Here is a 19,089-nt window from a genome sequence, read left to right on the forward strand (position 1 = left end):
ACACCTTGAAGCAGGGATATCCCAACCCCGCCCGCAAACCCAGCATGCACCAGGTCCGAGCCATGACCAGGGCAGAGAGAGGAACCTGCAGGCCTGAGCCCATCCTAGCTGAGGGGCACACAGGGGTACCTGAAAGGGGGCAACACACATTAGCAGGGGGAGAGCGTCCTAATACGTCATCTTGTTTACACATTGAGGATTCCCCTCTATAGGTGGGGTGGTTCCTCCTCACTTGATTATCTGAGGGAAGATAAACACATTAAACTTTTTCCATTACGACAAAAACTCACATGATGAGTGACATGGTGGCTGCAGGGTTAGGCATCTTCTGCAGCTGACTGCAGGCTGAAGCTGGTGGTCTGATAACAGACACTGACACAGACTGGTGAGAGTGGAAACATCAGAGAATGACGAGTATTATTGCAACAACATATAAGAAGTCTTCATCTAAAAACAGGTCTGTGGTGACACTTTCTGCAAGAGAGCAAAAGTAGCTTATTGGACTCAGGACTTTATTACCTCCACAAGGGGAAGAGCTGATAGAACAATGCATGTGAGGTAGAGGTGACAAGCATCCATTCATCATTTCAGCATCCTATGTACTCTCTACCATCGCACTATTGTTTCACTGTGGGTTATAAATTTACTCAGCTCACAATTGATGATCCTCCCTGGCCAATCAGCACTCTGTGGCATCAGCTCTGCTCACTTTGAAGCTCAGCCCAGGTGATAACAAAGAAAAGCACCATTTAATACTTCAGATCCTCACCGTATGTGATCTGTTAGATCAGTGGTGTCCAAACCTTTTTCAAAGAGGGCCACATGTGATGTTGTCAGAACACCTCAGGGCCAGTGGCTCCTACTGAGAATTAGGAATCATAAAATGTATATATGAAATCTCTATATATTTTTCTCAATTAAACAGTTACTAGGAAGCCCTCAGTTCTCCACAAGCCACGTAAACATTAGCAAACGTTATCTTCTTCTGGAGGAAAATGTTTTTCTTTTTTTTTTTTACTTTTTATTTATATACTTTTTTCAATTGACACACAACAAGCACACATACAGGAGATGTATTCCCTTACACTTAATCTTTACATCTTAATGAGAAAATTTCCTATAACTAGAATCGTCGTCATTACATTCTTATCTTAATTCACAGTATAGATTCATTGCTTATAGTTTACATTTAAAGAGGTGTATTTAGGGAAAAACTGAACTGGAATCAATAAATCAAATCAAATCAAATAAATAAATAAATAAATAAATAAATAAAACAAGAGGTGACTAGAGCTCAGGCATCGCCTGTATCACTGGTGCCCATGTATTGAGAAACTTGTTTGTCTTCAGCTGTAACCTTGCTGTGATTTTTTCCATTATAAGGACAGCTTTAACTCCATTGCGAAATGATGGGAGGAAGCGGAAAATGTTTTTCATTCGGGTCGGGCAATATGGGAAAAAATATTGTCTCATTATTTTTCTATGGCAGGATCATGATCTGGATTTCAACACACTTCTTTTTCATGTTGTTTTTAAGACCTTTCTGACCAGCAGACAACATTTTAAGAACAAAATAATTATTTTCCTGAGTTCTGAACATTTTTTATGCACCAAATTTACCCTTTACTGTACAATTTCATAATTTTGATCTTGTCTTGTGTTCTCTTTTGTGTCTTCTGAACTTTTAGTATTCATCAAGAACATTTTCACATCATGATGAGAACATTAATTTGAAAAACGGTCAGCTTTAAGAGTTCTTCTGATTCTTCTTAATTGCTGTCTTGCAGAATTCCCAGTGCTTTTGCTTTAGACAAGTAGTCCATGTGAAGCTTTTTGAGACGTTTCTGGATTTACTTTAGTTTTGTTTGTGCGCTTGAAAGAAACTGCAAATGTACAGATGATTCAGAATGTGAGTAATTTCTGTGCTATAAATAACACAATTTAAGATGGAAGCTTGAAAGCATGAAAATTAACGGACCTTGGGCCACAATTGGCCCCCCGGGCCTTACTTTTGACATGCCTGTGTTAGATACTCTGAAGCTTGTACCAATTACACGAGCTGCGGTCCTTGTTTTAGCAGACACTGAAATAGGGAATACATGCTTGATTTACACTGAGACAGGTGCCTTTGAGTATTTGTTGAGAGAAGTAACAGTCAAATACAATGCGGCATGTTTATTGCAAAAATAAATACTTAAATTAATTGGAAAAATGAGGATGTCCCTACTTTTAAGACCTGGCTAGCAGAAATTACCAATCTGTTACATATGGAAAGGATTGGACACAATGTTTCTCTCAACTCTGCAGCCTTTGACAAGATGTGGCAACCATTTCTGTCTTACCTCTCGAGAATGACCTTAAATTGCTATATATGTATAAGTGTTGGCTTATGTGATGTACCTATACTTCATTAGAAATGTATAATGATGTATCCTGTTAGAACAGGTTTTCTCTTGTCTATGTTTTTATTTTTATTTATGTAGGTATATACAGGTATGTGTGTATGTGTACTTGTTTTTGTTTGCCCACTTGTCATTTTTTCCTGTAGTTGTGTTACTTCTCTATACACTGAAAATCTATAAATAAAATATAAGAAATCTAATTTAAAAAAAGTGAAGTAACAGTCTACAATAAATGGTAATAGATTCATGCTAGCAGCTCTGTGAGGCTGTATTTAAAGGCAATGAGGGGCTAATATGTTATATGTATCTATCTAATCTACTATGTGTGTAAGATATGCTTATTTTTTTTACCTCTTTAATTTAATTTTAATTGTTAATAACTATTTTAATAATTGTTACTTTATAGGCTCTTGTTTGCTTTATATATATTTATTTTGCACTGTCTACTCTGTTACTGTGACACTTGAATTTCCCCGTTGTGGGACGAGTAAAGGAATCTCTCTCTCTCTCTCTCTCTCTCTCTCTCTCTCTCTCTCTCTCTCTCTCTAAGGTGAGAATGCTCACAAAGGCAGATCTTACAAGCTGATGATAAGCAAGTACAATAATGGAGTGAGTCAGCATGGTAACATTTGTTAAGCTGCTCTAATGAGAATGCATCTTTCTACCTCTCCCAGAAGGCTGTGCACCAATGACTCTGGTTCTGCTCGAGGTTTCTGCCTGTAAAAACGTTTTGCTCATGCAGACAATGCAAAGTGCTTCCTCTTTAGATGGATTAATGCAAGCTATTTAAATATTTTGACACAGAGTGTCTTCTTCTTTTTCTCTATATGTCATAAGATAACCTTTGCAGTAATTCATTGATATAAAAAAATGGATTATTGATGTTTGAGGGATATCGTTATTTTACTTTATTCCCAAAATTAATATAATGGATAAATTAAAATGAGTATGTTCATCCAAAGTTCAAACAAATCTTTACAAAAATGGCTTCCCTAATAAATGTTGCAATAATATGATTTAAAAAATGATTAACCATGACCGCAGCTCTCACAAAGAAAGCATTCATACACCTCAGAGTGAGAGACAGTGGGCCTCAGCTGAAGACAGTGTAGCACACGCCTGTTATCACCAGCAGTGTGAGCTATCTGCGGTGTCCATGTGTCTTCACACACAGCATGCAGACACTCCCAGTCTGCACAGATGTGCTTAAAGTCTTTGAGGTTAACCCATTATCCAAAGAGATTTGAACTGACAGATGATTTACGTTGTCTTTTCAACAGAGTGAGATTTGAATAGTGTGAAATGTCAAAGATAAATGTGTGAGGTAATGAAAAATAACTCGTCCTAAAGTGACAAAAACAGGCATTTGGGTGAAATGTGACTTTTACTTTATGACTTAAAGAAATGAGAATAAAAACATGTTGTACAATTCTTGTGTTAATTCCTCTCTAACATAGCATCTGTTTAAAGACTGCATGTTAGCATTGAGGCAACACAGAGCGACTCTATCAGCATTTGAACAAACACTGCTGATGTGAGTTATCATTGAAGGCCAGAGCCGTCATTACAGACCCACCTAGTCACAGAGTGGAACACATGAAGTACACAACCTGCTGCACATGAACACGCACTGAGAACACTTCCACTATAATGACTCACATTGCTAGAATACTTATAAATGCTTGTTTTGATTGAAGTAAATGAGATGACCTCAGCAACTCTGGCTCTTTCTTCTGCTTTCTACATCTATTTTTTTTGTGGTAACTGATTCTCCAAATACAGAAAGTTACACAAAATGTGTCTATACTCTTCACAGTAATTAAAAACAGGATTAAAAGCTGTAACCATCTTTTCAAAAACAGATATTTCCTGCACTTGGCCCTTTTTACTCTTCTTTAAATTTGTCAATTTACAAACCAGCTGATTTGATTTATCTTGTAAATTAAATGTAAATCAACCTGAAATGAAAACAGTTGTTAAATGCAGCTCTAATGTTTGTGGCATGCTTGTTTTTGACTTTTGAGCTGCAAGGGTGTTAAAGTTAGTTCACTAATCTGATGTATCGTCTTTATCATTTAGTTTAAATACCAGAGCAAATCTTAAAACCAACCGTCCAGCTGTGTCAGCATTTTTAAAACCAGATCATAAATGTGTCTCATTTTGAATTCCCCTCATGCATTTGGACTTGGCCGTTTGAGTCTTGGAGCAAAGGGATGCAGGCGCCCTGAACACACTGAACATGACAGTCTTTGTTGAATTTGGCACCCCTCAGTGGAACAAATGATGTCCTGCAAGTTTACCCTTTTTTTTAACAATTCTTAAAACTCAACTTTTGCAAAGAAAAAACTTGTTGCTGCTACTTTCATGCCTCTGATTGATTATGGTGATGTTTTATATACACTATATTACCAAAAGTATTCGCTCACCCATCCAAATGATCAGAATCAGGCGTCCTAATCACTTGGCCTGGCCACAGGTGTATAAAATCAAGCACCTAGGCATGCAGACTGTTTTTACAAACACTTGTGAAAGAATGGGTCGCTCTCAGGAGCTCAGTGAATTCCAGCGTGGACCTGTCATAGGATGCCATCTGTGCAACAAATCCAGTCTTGAAATGTCCTCGCTCCTAAATATTCCACAGTCAACTGTCAGCTTTATTATAAGAAAATGGAAGAGTTTGGGAACAACAGCAACACAGCCGCGAAGTGGTAGGCCATGTAAACTGACGGAGAGGGGTCAGCGGATGCTGAGGTGCATAGTGCAAAGAGGTCGCCGACTTTCTGCACAGTCAGTTGCTACAGAGCTCCAAACTTCATGTGGCCTTCAGATTAGCCCAAGTACAGTACGCAGAGAGCTTCATGGAATGGGTTTCCATGGCCGAGCAGCTGCATCCAAGCCATACATCACCAAGTGCAATGCGAAGCATCAGATGCAGTGGTGTAAAGCACGCCGCCACTGGACCATAGAGCAGTGGAGACGCGTTCTCTGGAGTGATGAATCACGCTTTTCCATCTGGCAATCTGATGGACGAGTCTGGGTTTGGAGGTTGCCAGGAGAACGGTACATTTCGGACTGCATTGTGCCAAGTGTGAAATTTGGTTGAGGAGGAATTATGGTGTGGGGTTGTTTTTCAGGAGCTGGGCTTGGCCCCTTAGTTCCAGTGAAAGGAACTTTGAATGCCTCAGGATACCAAACCATTTTGGACAATTCCATGCTCCCAACCTTGTGGGAACAGTTTGGAGCGGGCCCCTTCCTCTTCCAACATGACTGTGCACCAGTGCACACAGCAAGGTCCATAAAGACATGGATGACAGAGTCTGGTGTGGATGAACTTGACTGGCCTGCACAGAGTCCTGACCTGAACCCGATAGAACACCTTTGGGATGAATTAGAGCGGAGACTGAGAGCCAGGCCTTTTCGACCAACATCAGTGTGTGACCTCACCAATGCGCTTTTGGAAGAATGGTCAAAAATTCCTATAAACACACTCCTCAACCTTGTGGACAGCCTTCCCAGAAGAGTTGAAGCTGTAATAGCTGCAAGAGGTGGACCGACATCATATTGAACCCTATGGGTTAGGAATGGGATGGCACTTAAGTTCATATGTGAGTCAAGGCAGGTGAGCGAATACTTTTGGTAATATAGTGTATGTATGCATCAGCTCAATGCCTTCACTCTCTGGACACTGTTTTTCATGGAGCTCTGAGGTTCATCACAAGTTTGAAGTCTCTAACCCATCAGTCACTGTTCCCTGTATGCTCGAGTTGGCTGGTCTGCATTGTCTACCTGTAGGCTACATCACTGGCATGTCCTTGTTTATAAGGCAATTATTAACTTGCTTCCCTCGTATTTATGCAATTTTATTCATTTAAAAAATACTGGAAGCTTCAGTCTCCGCTCTGTGACCCAGTCACAAAACTTGTGTTTGCTTTCGGCCCCCAGAGTGCGTTTTGAAATGGGTAAAAGGACTTTTAGATACACTGCTCCTGCTGCAGGAGAGCCTGGGTTTGAGTGAGCTTGTCTCTTTAAATATTTTTAGAAGCAGACTGAAGGCATTTGAGGAAGATGCATCAGCTTGTAGATGCTTATAGAGATTATTTTGTTCTGAAATTCAGGATATGTTGTCATCTTTTAAGAGTTCTGTGTTGTTTGTCTGTAACTTTGTTGGAACGTGCTTCTGTTGATCTTGGCCAGGACACACTTGTAAAAGAGATTCTTAATTTCAATGTGGTTTTCCTGGTTAAATAAAATTAAATAAATGAATAAATAAACATTAAAACAATATTTGAAGTATGTTTTAAAGTCTCTCTAGGCAGTTAGGTCATGATTATGTCCACCACAGTATTTAGAAGTTCATATTTAAATGTTTGAGACAAGATGGGAACACTGAATGTGAGTTAAAGTCCAACTTCTATTATCTGAGGCGTCCTCTCTGAAGTTCTCTCTGCAGGTGAAGAGAACTCCAGCATGGCATGATTAGTATGAAGCAACTGTTGCCCTGGAAGTTCGTTGGCATAACAAGCACTATGTTTATCTTGTACAGTCAAATAATTGGCAGTAGCTTGACAACATTATCAAGAGACCTTTCAGATTAACAGTGAATACCTCCCATAGGAGCAGCTCTTTGTAAAAACTGCACAGTCACCACCACACCCGGCAGGGTTTTACATACAGGTGTTTCAGGTCTGATGACTGATTTAAGAACACCATGTGACGGCTCTGTTGCTGTAGGCTTCAGATACAAAAACACAAACCAGTGCTTAAACAAGCTGTACCTTTATTTCAAGTTTACAGTTTTGACATTTGAACAAAAAGTGCGAGATGATATGTTGAGAAAGGGAATGAGGCGGCATCTGAAGTGTGAGCTGACAGACCAGTGGGTGGTGGTCTTCAGTGGCACTTCTGATGACCGCTCTGAACCAGTTTGAAGAGCTTATCTGAAACATTTAACTTTGACATAAATAGTGCAAACCCGGTTTCACTCATTGGTTGACACAAAAGTCTACAAACAGTGGAGTTTAGCATAGATGTACACAGGCAGCAACAATGAGTTTCCCTTTATGCTTCAGAAGTATGCACCACTATTGTGCACACATAGGAAACTGTAACTGCAGTGAAATCAAGGAAAAAGAACATTAATGAGACGGTAAGAAAATTCCAGGCAATGAGGTTGTTTGAGGATTAAAGTGAGCTCCTAGAAACCTCTCTGCAACATCTTCTCCCAGTCTCAGCCTTTCCAAAGTAGAAACTCCAGGCATGAATCCATCATACACTAACCTTTAGGTTTTAGGCTAGAGTAATCATTAACAGCCTGGAGCTCCAGCATGAAGATAGGAGGGGGGAGTCAGAGCGCAGAGAGGAGTTTGATGTTCTGCGTCAAAGAAATCAGCCAGTCATCACATTGCATCTCTTTTGTGGTTGTGCAAAAGGGTGGTGGTTTCCATCACTGCCCGTATCAAAAAGGTGGAAGTAGGCCAAACGTGGTGTTGGCAGTGAACAGTTGCACTGGCCTGTGTTGATGCAGCCGCTGATGGTAGAGCAGGACGAACTGATTTACAGGATGACGCATGGCGGCCGGCTTTTGCCGATCTTCTCCACGGTCTTCCCGTCAAAGGCGCTCTCCACCGCCTTTCTTATCTGAGGCAGGAGAGAAGAGTCGGACACGTTAAGATCATTTACATTTTCAAACAAGACAACAAAAGTAAAAATCACTGGAACAGTCAAACACTGAGTCCTGTATGCCTGAGTCAGCTTGCCTTCAGTGTGCACCCGTTTACTAAATCAGTCATTACATCATAGACAAGTACATAGAGCGAGGGTTCAAGGATTAAATCAAGAGCTAAATGTGTTTTTGTACAAAACGATGTTGTGAGAAAGGACATGGCAAATAAAATTAAACTCAAACACCTTGGATTCTGTGCCTCTCCACTTCTTCTCCAGACTCTAGGACCTTGATTTCCAAATGAAGTGCTAAATGTACTCTCATCTGAAAGGAGGACTTGGGAGCACCGAGCAAGAGTCCTGTTCTTTTTCTCCTTAGACCAGGTAAGACACTTCTGATCGTTCTGGTTCAGGAGTGGCAGACGCCTCTGTGTTGGCTCATGATGCATTGACACCTGCCTCAGTGCATTCCTTGTGAAGCTCTCCAAAGTTCTCGAGCTAACTTTTCTTGACACTCCTCTCAAGGCTGCAGTCATCCCTGTTGCTTGTGCACCCTTCCCTAATAGTTAACTTTGCTTCAATACAGCACTCTCTGATCAACCAGCCTTTTCAGTAATGACTTTCTGTGGCTCTCCCTACTCGTCATGGGTGTCAAAGATCGTCATCATCCGGGTGGCTGTTAAGCCAGCAGTCTGCCCCATGAATGAGGTTGCACATTCTGAACCAGATGAAGCAATACATGGTATTTTATCTGTTTGATGATAAATTACTTAAACTGGAAATGGACTTTTGCAATATTTTGGGTCATGCATTTTTACATTTCTTGAGTTTTGGGCACAATTATCAGAATTAAAACAGAAAAAATGATTGAAGAATTTGTTTTTTATAGGTTTGGAATTGCTATTATATTGAGCTTTTACACCATATTCTTATTTATAGATGTGCGTCTGTATGAATGTGAGTGTGTGTGTGTGTGTGTGTGCTGACTCACATCCTCATCATATGGGAAGCCGCCCAACTCAAGCTTGGAGAAGACCAGCTGATTGTTGATTTCAACCTCAAAGCTGCCTGCAACATAAAAAACAGATGAGTAAAACCCTCCATGCTCCCTTATACGACTTCTTCCTTCACTAAACAACAACAAATCATTCATCACACTTATAAACTACACACAGAAACAATAAAAGCTCTCAGCAGAGACATGACCGTAGCCTGTAGGACATGACTTGCCTGTTCTTCCCACAAAGCCTGTCACCTCCGCCTCGGGAAACTCATCCTTGACTGCCATGGCGAGATCCCGATAGCGGGGTTCGTAACCTCAGTTACCACTGCAGGAACACAAGCATGTCATTTAGATTCCAAACATGTCTTTAGTAAGTTTCACAACAAGCCTGAGTTACTACTACACTTAAGTTAGCTAACTGTAAGCTAGCTGTGCTAACACTAGCTAACCAACAGTCATAATGCTCTTTGAATTGGGCTTTAAAGACACAGAAACACACATGAACTCATGAAGGTGAGTTAGAAACATTAAAATAATACATATTTGAGAGGAATGAAGAGTTTAAATACCAGTATTCGACTTTAACTGTCAGTCCCATCGTAGTTTTTGTTGTTGTTTCAGTGCAGCTAGCTCTGACTGATGGAGCACGCGCGCTGGTTTTGTAAGACTGTGCAGCTGGGAGGGGCGTGGCCTGAGGGGCGGAGTCTGAATGACGACACACACGTGAAGGCAGCTGATCTATTCAGACCAGGGAAAACATAAACAACAGAGGAAAATGAATGAAAATGAACAACATGAAGCAATTAATGCTGTCATGAAGGGACAGAAATGGTTTATTAATGGGAATCTTAAATAAACAGACTGCTGTAGGCGTTTTAAAGTACTAACCAGAGATAGCCACACCTGTATATTAGAATCAGAATCAGAATCAGCTTTATTGGCCAGGTATGCTTGAACACACAAGGAATTTGTCTTGGTAAACTGTGCTCTCTTTGTACAAGGCATAAGAATAAGACATACAAATAAAAATATAATGATAATAACATCAGCTATAAATACAAAAGAACAACAAGTAGGCATGACTAATATGTACAGGTTAAAATAATATGATAATAGTGCAGTGGTGAGTAGCAGAGGCAGTTTTTAACATAAAAAAATAGTAGTTAAATAATACAAAAAATAGAAATATGGAATTCTGCTTGGATAATTGTTGCATTGTATATTTACATGTATATTTACAGAGAGTATTTATCTCAACACTGTTATGGTTTAGTGTTCATCAGAGTGACAGCCTGGAGGAGGATTTATAATACTTGTGACAAAGTTTAGGACTTTTTTTTTTTGCGATCAAATCTTTAGTGTTTTCAAAGATATGCAGCACAATGAAACATCAGCTGTATGAGATAGGACAAGGCATATCATAGAGCAAAACAAAGAAAAAAAAATAAAAGAAGGTATGGCAACACCCACCCCACAACCCACCCCACCTCAAAATAGATCTCCGTATGATATCAACAGGGAATATGTATTCAAAGTGATAAAGGAAGTAAATGGTGATAATAACAACATTAATAATATGAATATAAATGAAGTAGCAACAACAACAAAAGGAAAGGAAATGGTAAAGAAGTACTGTGATAATGCTCAGCTGTGTCATAAAGTTACACATATTCTTGGATCTTAGTTGTAGATGTTAACCAGGATGAGATAGTGCTTCCTGTGGCTCTGTGCATCTTGGCCACTGAGAGCTCCATAACGGCTATATCAAGATACGTATTAAGCAACTGCAGATCTTGAGAGAGAATGTGGTGATTTCCACCGTAGAGCCAGCATTTTTGAGATAGGTTCTGTGTAAGAAGTTGAGATGAATTTGTTGATGATTAGGGTTCTTGGAGGATTTGGTTATACGTTTCCACAAAGCTTAGGACTTAATGTTCTTTCTATGTTGATTACACGCCCCTGCTTCTTCTAATTACACTACACTTGTAAACCTCCTCTTGTACATTCTGCAAATTCATGTCACAAAGCTGAAAAGAAAGCTGCTTTTTGAGCTCATTCATGCAGACTTTAAGTGGCATAAGACTTCTCACAGCACAGTGGGACTACAAATATGAGAATCCTATAGTGCAGGGGTTCCCAACCTTTTCAGCCTGTGACCCCCAACATATAGATGCCAAAGACTCGCGACCCCCACTGTCCCTCAAAGTGATTTAATGTGGCTTCATTAAGCTGGTGTGCAGAAAATTAGCCTACCTATATGAGCATGTGACTATGTTTCCTGTGCTGTTATGACTTAACCTACTGCTACTGATGCTTTTGATAATTCACTGTTCACTAACCCTAAACATAGGAGTCATGTAGCAAAAAGAAAGGCAGAAAACTCACTACATTTTCTATTTTCAAGGTTTTATTTCAAGTGTACCTACTACTTTTGTTGATATTTTTTACTATAATGGGTAAAATGTACTAATTTTAGATAAAACAACATTCTAGAAGACATCTCAGGACCCCCAATTTGTGTCCCGTGACCTCCCAGGGGATCCCGACCCACACTATGGGAACCCCTACTATAGTGCAAGACTGCTGTGGAATAAAATATCAAACAGTATATGAAGTAGGTGTAGTTAAAAGCACTACTTTACACTCCATAGCTGTGAAATACAAGATACTCTTCCACCACAGGTAAATAATAAATACACTGGAAACAGTGGACTGTTGACCTGCAGCAGAGAGGTGTGGTTTCCCCTAACCATTGCATGTTGGTGTGATTACTCATTGCAGACAACCTTCAGACTCATAAAAACATAAAACTCAGACTTCTCTTATCAACCTCTCCCTCACATTTAAGACAAGAACGAGGAAACACGGGTGTTGACATGTGAATGAACTGTTTTAGTTTTGAAAATCTACCAGCTCAGAGAGAATGAGAGATGGCAACGAGCGAGGGGTCAACATGTAAGTTTTGTTTTGTTATTTCTCTTTAGAAACACGTTTAATCTGGGATTATGTGTGGGTTTGGATTTTATCTTGGAGGTGTTGCAACAAAAATAAGTGCTTACTTTGTCATTTTTACGTATCAGATGTGAGAGTCATATTTCAAAAGTTGTATTCTTATGCATACTCTATTCCACCTTAACTTTTAATTTCATATTTATGTCATATAACTTTATAAGGCTTTAAGTTAGTATTACATTTAGTTCAGTTTACAGCAGCATTAGACCAAAAAGAGTCAAAATCAATGCTCAATCAAGTTCTTTTATGTAGCTTTGAGTCCTTATGATCATCTGTAGTGCTGCAACTACATTCACTTTTGAATGTCTGAACATTTGGTCTGTAAACTGAAGATTATAACCTCATTGTGGGCTTTTCAAAGTGAGTGTTTTGTCCACATGACAGCTCACAAACTCAGCAACATTTTACTTCCCATCAAAACAGCAGTTTCATCTAAATGTAAGACTATATAATGCTTTTTTGAACATATTAACACTCAAACAGACTTTAGCACAATCAACTTAAACAGGATAATCGTGTACAGTGGTGGAAAAAAATGCTGAATTGCAGAAAAATTGATTTAAATACAGACAACAGTGTTTGAGGACAAAGTCCATAAGGTAGATGGTAAAGATACAATACACTGTAAGTACTGTTTTAAAGGTGCTCATGTTGATGTTATTGTTTCTCAGTAACCAGAAGAGGAGCAACTAAACCAGGCATCCTTTAAGAAGCTTATATTAGTGATGTTTTGAAACCTTTGTTGACTCTGGAGAATAGTTGCAGCCAGTTTCTACTGAAACACATCTAAACAGACCCTGAAATAAGAGTCTTCTTTTCTTTTTCTCCAAAAACTGTCCCTGCTTTATTTCCTTTAACCTGACGATGGATTGAAAGACTCATCAGTGTTTTGGCCTTTTACAATTAGCCTATGTTTATTTTTTGTTGCTCCTCAAATGAGAGGAAATCAATACATTTGAATGATGATTTTCTGTGGCTTACCTCTTCTAAACTCAGCTTTTTCTCCTCTGTGTTTGTTACAGGGGACAGCTGGTGCACATCCCAGTTAAGGATCATCCTTCTTGGTGGCAGAAACTCCAGTAAGAGCTTCGTTGGGAACCTAATCCTGGGCCATGAGGAGTTTGTCACCAGAGAGAGGACCTCTTGCTCCCGCAGGCTGGGTGTGGTGTCAGGACGGTGGCTCACGGTGGTGGACACTCCTGGCTGGTGGTGTGACTTCAGTGCTCGGGACACACCTGAGCTGGTGAAGAGGGAGATCATCAACAGCGTGTCTCTGTGCTCACCAGGCCCACATGTGTTCCTTATTGTTATCAAGGCCAGTTCAGACTTCTCTGAGCAGCGCCGCAGGGCTGTGGAGGAGCACGTGGGTCTGCTTGGCGACAGCGTGTGGACTCACTGCATGGTGGTGTTCACCTCTGCAGACAAGACTCAACTCACAGAAGCATCAGAGCTCGTGCAGACGAGGGGCGAAGCTCTGCGCTGGCTCAGTGAAAAGTGTGGGCGCAGGTGCCACAGCGTCGACCTGAGTGATGATGCTGGAGTCGCCAAGCTGCTGGAGAAGATTCAGGAAGTTGTCACAGAAAATGGAAGCAGAGCGTTTGAAATGCAGGAGAAGGTTTTACGAGCAGCTGAGGAGGAGAAGAGGAGAGCGGAGGAGAGGGCTCAGCAGAGGTTTATGAGAGCGAAGACACACAGAGCGCTCATGAGAGGTGAGTTCATCTTTCAAGGGTTTGCTGAGCTGAAAAATCTACGAGTCTGCCTTTTGCAGACTTTAAACAGACAGTTTGATAATATTTGAGCAGCTCTTTGTGCTGCTTTCAATGCACACTCTGTTTCCTAGACATTTGCATGGGACAATGCTGATCCTAAGAAAGGCATTAGTCATCTCTGTTTGTTAGACAGTTTCTATGGAAGACAAAAATGATTGTGCACACAATAATCTCTAAAAAATGTAATTATCTTGATATCACAGATTAATTATGCATTCATTTGAAGATAAAACAAAACAAAAGGCAGATTTTGTTTAGTGCCAGCAGGCAAAGATGGTGTCTAACAACTACAGCAACTGCAGCAAATCAACAAGACCCTCTTTCCATAGTTCTCCAGTGATCTTGTGAAGCAGGACTGTACAGGGTATCAGTGGTATGCATCTTCTTGCCCTGCTCTCAACAAGAAAGTTGCATATCCTTTTCCAGACCTGCATGCATCCTTGAGTCTGTTGATTAAAAGTCAGGATAAACACACAAGCTACCAAACATACAGTATCTCACAAAAGTAAGCACACCCCTCACATTTCTTCTAAAGATGATGCACAAGAGAACCTGGAACCATGTCTTGTGGTCTGATGAGACCAAGATACATTTCAGATGGTGTCAAGAGTGTGTGGGGGCATCCAGGTGAGGAGTACAAAGACAAGTGTGCCTTGCCTACAAGTATGGTGGTGGGATTGTCATGGTCTGGGGCTGCATGAGTGCTGCCGGCACTGGGGAGCTACAGTTCATTAAGGGAACCATGAATGCCAACATGTACTGTGACATACTGAAGCAGAGTATGATCCCCTCCCTTTAAAAAACTGGGCCGCAGGGCAGTATTCCAACATGATAATGACCCCAAACACACCTCCAAGATGGCCCCTGCCTTGCTAAAGAAGCTGAGGGTGAAGGTGATGGAGTGGCCAAGCATGTCTCCAGACCTAAACCCTATTGAGCATCTGTTGGGCATCCTCAAACGGAAGGTGGAGGAGCGCAAGGTCTCTAACATCCACCAGCTCCTTCATGTTGTCATGGAGGAGTGGAAGAGGATTCCGGTGGCAACCTGTGAAGCTCTGGTGAACTCCATGCCCAAGAGGGTTAAGGCAGTGCTGTAAAATAATGGTGGCCACACAAAATATTGACACTTTGGGCCCAATTTGGACATTTTCACTTAGGGGTGTACTCACTTTTGTTGCCGGTGGTTTAGACATTAATGGCTGTGTGTTGAGTTATTTTGAGGGGAAAGTAAATTTACACTGTTATACAAGCTGTACACTGACTTCTTTACATTATATTAAAGTGTCATTTCTTCAGTGTTGTCCCATGAAAAGATATAATTAAATAAGTGCAGAAATGTGAGGGGTGTACTCACTTTTGTGAGATACTGTACGTCCCTCTCCTCAATCTTACTCTCTGTTTTCTTTTAGAGAGACTGCGGCCCAGTCCGGACATCCGTATTGTGTTATTGGGAGCAAAGGGATCTGGGAAGACCTCTTCAATGATCACCATCCTGAGCAGAGAGGGTGCACAGTCAGAGAGGAGAACAGGCCAGTGCCGGATGGGAGCAGGTGTAGTGTTTGGGAGACAGCTGACGGTTGTAGACACGCCCGGCTGGTGGATGAACTACTTCTGTGACGAGACCCCCGTCTTCGACCTGAGAGAGATGGTGCTCAGTTTGTGCCTCTGCCCCCCCGGGCCTCACCTCTTCCTGCTGGTGATCCGTGTGGACAGGGCCTTCACAGAAACCTACAGGAGAGCGGTGCAGGAGCACCTCCAGCTCATCGACCAGCACATCTGGAGTCGTGTCATGGTGCTGTTTAGTTTCGGGGACTGGCTTGGGGGCACGACTACAGAGCAGTGCATCGAGAGCGAGGGGGAGCCTCTGCGGTGGCTGCTGGAAAGATGCGGCAACAGGTATCATGTTCTGAACAATAAAACCAAAGGGGATGGGTTTCAAGTCAGAGAGCTGATCTGGAAGATGGAGGAAATGCTGGCTGGCTGCAACGACGGCCTGCACTGTGAAATAGAGGGGAGAGTGGTGGAGCAGCTGGAGGGGAGGAGGAGGAGGGAGGAGGAGAGAGCCAAGGAGAGACTGGAGAGGAAGGAGAAACAAAGGCAGATGGGGAGGTCTCAGCTGGGTGAGTAGGATACATTTAAAAGTCAGTGTGATCATGTTTTACTTATCAAATCTTAAATATATCCGTCCTGATGCTGTTTTTCAGTTTGAATCTTCCAGAGGAAGATAGTCTGTCATGTTTTAACAGATATTTAAAACTTCTCTCCATCAGAGAGGCTCACTCCTCTGTCAGAGCTGAGGTTGGTGCTCCTTGGAGGCAAGAAAACAGGAAAAAGCTCCTGTGGTGACACCATCCTGAGCGGAGAGAGCTTCCAAACTGAGAAGCAAACCACCTGTTTGGAAAAACAAGCCAAAATCGGCAGCAAGATACTGACAGTGCTAGACACACCTAGCTGCTTCCCTGTGACCTCTGACCTCCTGGTTCCATCCTCCGCCATCCTCCTGGTCGTCAACGTGAGCGCCTCTTTCAAAGACACCCACATGGAGGCTTTGGAGAAACAGCTGGAGGCTGGAGGAGACCAGATGTGGAGGAAAGCTGTGGTCCTGTTCAGCCATGGAGACTGGCTGGGCGACACGAGCGTCGAGCAGCGCATCGAGAGCGAGGGAGAAGGACTGCAGAGGCTGGTGGAGAGGTGCGGGAACAGGTATCACGTCCTGGATAATAAACGCTGGAGGGATGGAGCTCAGGTTAGAGAGCTTATTGAGCTCATAGAGGAGATGCTGGCTGAAGAGAGGCTGGCTGCTTTTCACAGTGGCAACAACAACATGTGGAAAAGTGTGTGTTCATTAGAGGAGAGGCAGCCTGAGGTGGTGAGGCTGTGTGAGGAGGATTCAGCTGGCTGCAGACATCAGCAGGCTCGTGAATGTGAGTAAATCTAATGCATCAATGTCTTCCAAACACATTATGTGAGACAGTTTTTGGTGGACTCAAGTTTAAACATTTTAGCTAAACTGCAGTTTTGTAGAGGTAGCATGGGTGGAGACTCTGAAATTTAAAGTGAGCCATGAAAAATCCAACAAACAGCTTCCATTTTTTCTTCACAGTCACTCAAATGTCCACAAGCAGTCCAGATATCAGCAGTGACATCGTGGCACTACCAGCTGGAAGATCAGCAAACCAGACACGACTCAACATCCTTGACAGAGACAGCTTCAGGGTCTGTCTGGCCACGATAATCTCTGGTAAAAAGAGACTGAGGTGGTCTGTGAATCTGCCCGTCTGGTCCCCTACAAATGGGCTTCACCTTGGATCGAACGGTGAAAGCCAAGTGTGCCTGTTTTCCTCCGGACGTCCAAGATTGCTCCTGGCTCTGCCTCAAACTCAGCACATGATGCCTGCAGCAGAAAACGCCTTGAGTGTGAAGTCTCTCTGCCATCCTGCGCTGAGAGAGCGGACTCTCAGGAGGATCGCTGAGTCTGGAGGTCTGCAGGCACTCATCGACCAGTGGGATCACCACAGCAGCCTGGAGGAGCTGGAGGCCTTCATTGATGACTACTTTGAGACGGTCTGGGAGAAAACCATGGAGTCGTGTCAGCTGACTGAACCTGAGCCTGAGCAGGATGCTGCCTCAGTGGACACAGACAGTGGACAGGAGGATGTCCTCTCATCCATCAACAGGAGGCTCTCAAAGCTGGAGGTCCTGGAGGAGATCAGGACGGATCTGGCTGAGCTGAGGAAGAATCTGGAGCTCAGCATGAAGGTCGTACAGGAGCTCAGAGGGAAATGCAAAGACGATGAGAGTAAAACTTTAGATACAGGGAAACCAAAGATGGACTGAAGTGTTCTCTCTTATAAAGTCAGAATAATACATTTCCTGATTTGTAGGTATCAGGATGCTTGGATCACAGGGTCTAAACTTTGCACTTTCTTAACTTTGGGCTCCCTTCAGGTTCCCACATGATGCTTTTATTATGTAATTCTGATGCTTTTGTTTAAAGTGTTTTTTGTTTGCAATGAAGGGTTTTATTCACCCATTCACAAAAACATAGCTGGTCCAAAGATGACCTTCTTTGCTTGAAAGTATGACATGTCAGTTATGATATACGTCCACAAGGGGGAGCTGTTGTCTAAGATTTTATGTGTCCAGAGTAACGTCAGTCATGTGTTCTTTATTATGGAATATGGATTAGGTAATGATAAGAAGTGACTGAGCACATTAAGTTTCATTTTCCATCATGCACAGTTTATGTTTTATGAATTAAAAAGTTTATAGATTAATAAACATTACATTTTCCATTTTTTTGGGACTTCTTTGGATGTTAGTGTTATTACCTAAATTCCAGGTATTTGTATTCTGGCTTTGGAGCATGTCAAAGTATGAGAAACTATTTAAAAAACCTTTAATGTCATGTGTTACAACACAACAACCAAAGTAAGATTCTCAAAACTATTCGAATGAATCTCTCATGTCTTGTGCTTTCAGTGTTTCTCTTGACTCTGGTGTCAGTCTGCAGGGATTAGCTCCTGTGCAGCCACAGACTGAGGTCAGGACTCTCTGCAGACGAGGTCAACTTGGAAACAGGAAGCAAAAAAAAAAACATTTGTTTTTGGACCTCCCTGCATGAAGGTCAATGTTGTGTCAAGTCAGCTTCAAAAACTATCAAATCACCTCACATCAGGAATCGGACTCCCTGAGCTTCATCCTCAGTTCTATTCTATTCCATTCTATTCTGTTCCATTCCACTCTGTTCTATTCCATTCCAATCTCTTCTAATTTTCATTCCCTGAGTGTGAAATAGTCACAAAAAATCCATCAAATGTAAAAACTTCTCCACAATATGATATGTTTATTATTATGATTGGTATCCCTCTGCCTTCTTACAGATACATCAAGCATCAGACTCCCCACACTTCATCCTCAGTTCTACTCTATTCCATCCTATTCCAATCTATTCCTAGCATTCCATTCCATTCCATTCCATGCTATTCTATTCTATTCTATTCTATTCTATTCTATCCTATTCTATTCTATTCTATCCTATTCTATTCTATCCTATTCTATTCCATTCCATTCCATGCTATTCTATTCTATTCTATCCTATTCTATCCTATTCTATTCTATTCTATTCTATCCTATTCTATTCTATCCTATTCTATTCTATTCCATTCCATGCTATTCTATTCTATTTTATTCTATTCTATCCTATTCTATTCTATCCTATTCTATTCCATTCCATTCCATT

General features: G+C 41.5%; 2 protein-coding genes across 2 annotated transcripts; one reads left to right on the forward strand and one right to left on the reverse strand.

Annotated features, from left to right (window-relative positions):
- Positions 1 to 7,159: 7,159 nt before the first annotated feature.
- On the reverse strand, positions 7,160 to 9,771 carry LOC117832165 (migration and invasion enhancer 1-like). Its single transcript, XM_034711167.1, has 4 exons — positions 9,636 to 9,771; positions 9,294 to 9,391; positions 9,055 to 9,131; positions 7,160 to 8,039 (listed from the first exon to the last, which is right to left on the reverse strand). Exons 1-4 carry the CDS (start codon positions 9,662 to 9,664, stop codon positions 7,956 to 7,958), a joined length of 288 nt encoding a protein of 95 aa, XP_034567058.1. The 5' UTR covers positions 9,665 to 9,771; the 3' UTR covers positions 7,160 to 7,955.
- Positions 9,772 to 11,996: 2,225 nt separating this feature from the next.
- si:ch211-214j24.15 (GTPase IMAP family member 8) lies at positions 11,997 to 18,107 on the forward strand. The gene is made up of 5 exons (XM_034711496.1): positions 11,997 to 12,021; positions 13,101 to 13,787; positions 15,257 to 15,967; positions 16,118 to 16,771; positions 16,951 to 18,107. Exons 1-5 carry the CDS (start codon positions 11,997 to 11,999, stop codon positions 17,682 to 17,684), a joined length of 2,811 nt encoding a protein of 936 aa, XP_034567387.1. The 3' UTR covers positions 17,685 to 18,107.
- The last annotated feature ends 982 nt before the right edge of the window (positions 18,108 to 19,089 follow it).

Source organism: Notolabrus celidotus, chromosome 20 (genome assembly GCF_009762535.1).
Source record: "Notolabrus celidotus isolate fNotCel1 chromosome 20, fNotCel1.pri, whole genome shotgun sequence".
Taxonomy (NCBI): domain Eukaryota; kingdom Metazoa; phylum Chordata; class Actinopteri; order Labriformes; family Labridae; genus Notolabrus; species Notolabrus celidotus.